Source organism: Tupaia chinensis, unplaced genomic scaffold, assembly GCF_000334495.1.
Source record: "Tupaia chinensis unplaced genomic scaffold, TupChi_1.0 Scaffold000311_2, whole genome shotgun sequence".
NCBI lineage: Eukaryota > Metazoa > Chordata > Mammalia > Scandentia > Tupaiidae > Tupaia > Tupaia belangeri.
In genome coordinates, this window is record NW_006159803.1 from 5,695,455 (window position 1) to 5,699,574 (window position 4,120).

General features: G+C 40.0%; 1 protein-coding gene across 1 annotated transcript; it reads left to right on the forward strand.

Moving 5' to 3' along the window:
- The first annotated feature begins 2,225 nt into the window (after window positions 1-2,225).
- On the forward strand, window positions 2,226-3,004 carry LOC102473958 (40S ribosomal protein S3a-like). Its single transcript, XM_027772837.1, has 2 exons — window positions 2,226-2,464; window positions 2,707-3,004. Exons 1-2 carry the CDS (start codon window positions 2,226-2,228, stop codon window positions 3,002-3,004), a joined length of 537 nt encoding a protein of 178 aa, XP_027628638.1.
- The last annotated feature ends 1,116 nt before the right edge of the window (window positions 3,005-4,120 follow it).

Genomic DNA, 4,120 nt, shown 5'->3' on the forward strand with positions numbered 1-4,120 from the left:
TAGTTTCTTTTTTTTTTCCCACAGGGTATATGCTCTCACTGTAAAGAGATAGACAGTAAGAAATCACCTCCCAGTGGGGATGGCCACACTGCAGTCCCTTCTCCATTCTCCTCGGGATTCTGGGCATGCACGCATATACACCCAGTATGGTTTTTCAAGTTCCTGGATCCAGGGTCAGCTATGTGGGAATTCAGAGCCTTAACCACCAGCCCACCTGCTGGCCCCTCAAATGTAGTTCTAAGCAGTCATCAGGCCTCGGCCCACACTAAAATGTGACAACAACATAAAGAGCTGTGGGTACCAGAGCTACGACTTGTTTTTAATATGATATGCTCTAGCTTCTACATGAGCTCAGACTGACACTCAAGCCATTGGGCTAGATTAGTGAAATTTGGTATTTCTCAGACAAATTAAATCTCTCATCCCTTAACATATACCACATTCCTTAAGCAGGTGGAGTAAAGAAACACTTAGGTAAGCAGACGGCAAGACCAAGCACCTCTGGGTTTGTCAGAGACCACTCATTTTCTGAAGGCCACTTCTCCCCCTTGCACTCAGAGGGAAGAGACTTTAATACAAATATATCGATTAATCTGTTCATCTTTTAAACCTGAAAAGAACATATATTCGAGAAATAGATCTCCTATATCCCCAGGCTTCTAGGTCCTGATTATTTTTTAAATGAACAAAACTCTATTTTAACTTATTCCTTCACAAATCCATTCGATCAATACTTGTTCAGCACCTACTATGTTTCAATTACTAGTGAGACAAATTCAATTACTCAGGGGAAAAAAATGGGGCTGATGGCCCCACTCTGGAGAAGCTCCATTCTTTCACAAACTCCTGGGTAAGCACAGGCAGAAACACAGGTCTGTTCACTGTGTCGTCCTACCATTCTCACAGACTTACCTACTTGATTTGCATAGCTGCATATTCTAGGTCTCTAGTTCTGTCCAGGCTTAGGTTTCCAGAATTCTCATGAATTTCTATAGTTTTACATTTCTGTAACTGCCCAAATGTAACTGTCTTGTATCAATTACAAGTATAGAAGCGCTCAAAAAATAATAGTTCATACCTCTGAAAAATATAAGATTAGCTGTAGGGTAAAAATAGCTTTGTGAATGCCAATTTTACTATTTTGACTCTACCTTAAACAAAAAGAAGTGGAAGTAAAATTTAATGGATTTAGCTGTTTAAAACCAGATGTTACTCTTATTTGGGTTCTAGAGTTTCAGAACTACTTTCCACAGTACAAGATAATGACATTTAATTTTTTAAAAAAAGAATTATTAATGTTATCTATCATTGTTATTATTTTTTAACTTGCTGCAGGGCACATGCACTCACCAGAGAGAGACACGGAAAGAGAGAGAGAAAGTCACCAGGTCTAGGACTCAAACTGCAGACAGCAATGTGGGAGTCCAGTGCCTCAACCATCATGCCATCTGCTGGCCCCATCTAATTTCTTTATTAAGCCAACATTTCCTAATTATTATGTGCTACAAACTGTGCCAGATGCTAGGAATACTCAGATAAATATGACACAGTTCCTATCATCAAGGAACTTTGCTGATCAGCTACCTGCTAAGAGAATCCTTTGGTTCCTATGGCTTCCTATGAATCAGCAATGACTACTATTAAGAAAAAAAAAAAAAAGAAAGGAAGAAACATAGAGCTGGTTGGTGGTACAGTGGCAACGCAATACTCTCCAAGGCACACCCACATGGGAAGGTTCCCGGTTTGCATCCAGAGACTTCCCTAAACATTCTGGGTACACATGTGCCCATGATCTAGGGCTGGCTAAGGCTAGAGGTGGACTACAGCATGAGGGAGTCTGTTGGGAGTACCTGTCTCTGTCTCTCTCTGTCTCTGTCTATCTCTGTCTCTCTCTCTGTCTCTCTCTCTCTCTTTCTCTCTCTCTCTGTCTCCCTGTCTCACTCATGGAAGAAGCAAATAAACTTAAAAAACAAAATCTATCTCACCGAATGACATTGTTAGGATGTTCATGCCTCTCTAACCTAAGCCCAAGACCAAAATAACAGGAGTTCACAGAAATCTAGAAATAATAAACAGTGCCTTTTGCTAAAAAACAAAATCTATCTCACCGGATGACATTGTTAGGATGTTCATGCATCTCTAACCTAAGCCCAAGACCAAAATAGCAGGAGTTCATAGAAATCTAGAAATAATAAACAGTGCCTTTTGGCTTTCTGAGTAGTATCATGGCTCTTGACAAGAACAAGCAACTTATAAAAGGTGGCAAAAAGAAAGCCAAAGAAAAAGTGGTTGATCCATTTTCTAAAAAAGATTGGTATGATGTAAAAGCACCTGCTATGTTCAACATAAGAGGTATTTGGGAAAACACTAGTCAAGGAAGCAAAATTGTGCCTGACAGCCTTAAGGGCCATGTGTTTGAACCTAGCCTTGCAGATCTGCCAAATGATGAAGTCACATTAAGGAAATTCAAACTAATTACTGAGGATGTTCAAGGCAAAATCTGCCTAACTTCCATGCCATGGCTCTTACTCATGACAAAATGTGTTCCATGGTCAAAGAATGACAGACCATGATTAAAACTCATGTTGATATCAAGACGACCAATTGTTATTTCCTTTTTCTCTTCTATGTGGGTTTTGTTTAAAACCATAATAATCAGATATGGAAGACCTCTTAAGCTCAGCATGAGCATGTCCACCAAATTTGGAAGATGACGGAAATCATGAACCAGGAGGTGCAGACAAATGCCTTTAAAGAAGTAGTCAATAAACTAATCCCACACAGCGTTGGGAAAGACATAGAAAAGGCTTGCCAATCTATCTCCCCTCTCCATGATGTCTTCATCAAAAAAGTAAAAATGCTGAAGAAACCCAAGTTTGAATTGGGAAAACTCATGGAGTTTTATGGTGAAGGAGGTAGCTCTGGAAAAACTACTGAGGGTGAGACAGGCGCCAAAGTTGAGCAAGCTGATAGATGTGAACCACCAATCCAAGAATATGTTTAAAGTTCAGACTTTTTTTGGGGGGGGGGGGGGAGGAGAGGTTTTCTGCTATAGGGTCCGTGCACTTACCAGACAGACAGAGAGAGAGAGACAGAAAGCGAAAAATCACCCCTCAGAGGGGATGGCCATGCCATAATCCCTTCTCCTCTGTTCTTTTCTCGGGATCTTGGGCATACATGCACACGCGCCCAGCATGAGTTTAAGCCACCGGGTCAACTACATGGGAGTCCAGCGACATAGCCATTACGCTAACTGCTGGTCCCTAAAGTTCAGACTTCTAATAGTGACAAATAAAAAATCCTATTTGTGACAGTAATGATAAACAGTCAAGTAAAATATCACTGAGCAGATGCTGAGTCCAGCCCACTTTTTAATTTGAAAACCAAACAAAGATTGCAAATACTTATAGGGAGAAACATTTTGGAGAGGTTATAAAAGAAAGTGATGAAAGATGAACAAAATGAGACTTGAGGGTTGTGAAATGGCCTGGGGAGTGATGGGTCACACTGTCCTGATAAGATGTGAGGACACCCAGGTCTGACTAGTCTAACACGTCTTCCCCTAAAGGCCTAGAGAACTGTATTGGTATCATTCAATTCCATCAACACTGTGCCCATAATATTTAATAAGCTCTCTATTATCCTCAAATAACCCTTGTCAGAGAAATCTGTGGCATAAGGAGTAATAGAAAATAGCACTGGTAGCAGACTTTCTACTCAGAATCTTGGATCAGTTTCTTACTCTCCCTGGTCCTCAGTTTCCTAACTTACAAAACGTGGATGATTTAGTTGTTTGGGTTGAAATACATAATGAATGCAGAGGACCTAGATGATATAGGTAGAGCACATGACCTGGATCAATAAATACTGGGTTCTTCGAATAGTTTAAGATTCTCAAAGCACATGCATAAGACTGTATTTGTAAAAAAAAAAAAATGGTTATATGTATAGCAATCAGGATTTTTCTGGCCAATAATGAGTAAAGAAAAAGTTTGTCAAACCTAAATAGTAGAGATTGGAATATAAGCTAAAGATTTAGAGGTGAAGAGAAGAGGATAGAGAAAGATAGCAAGTGAACAATAGAGAGGCAGGACGTTAGTGAGAAACAGATATGACTTAT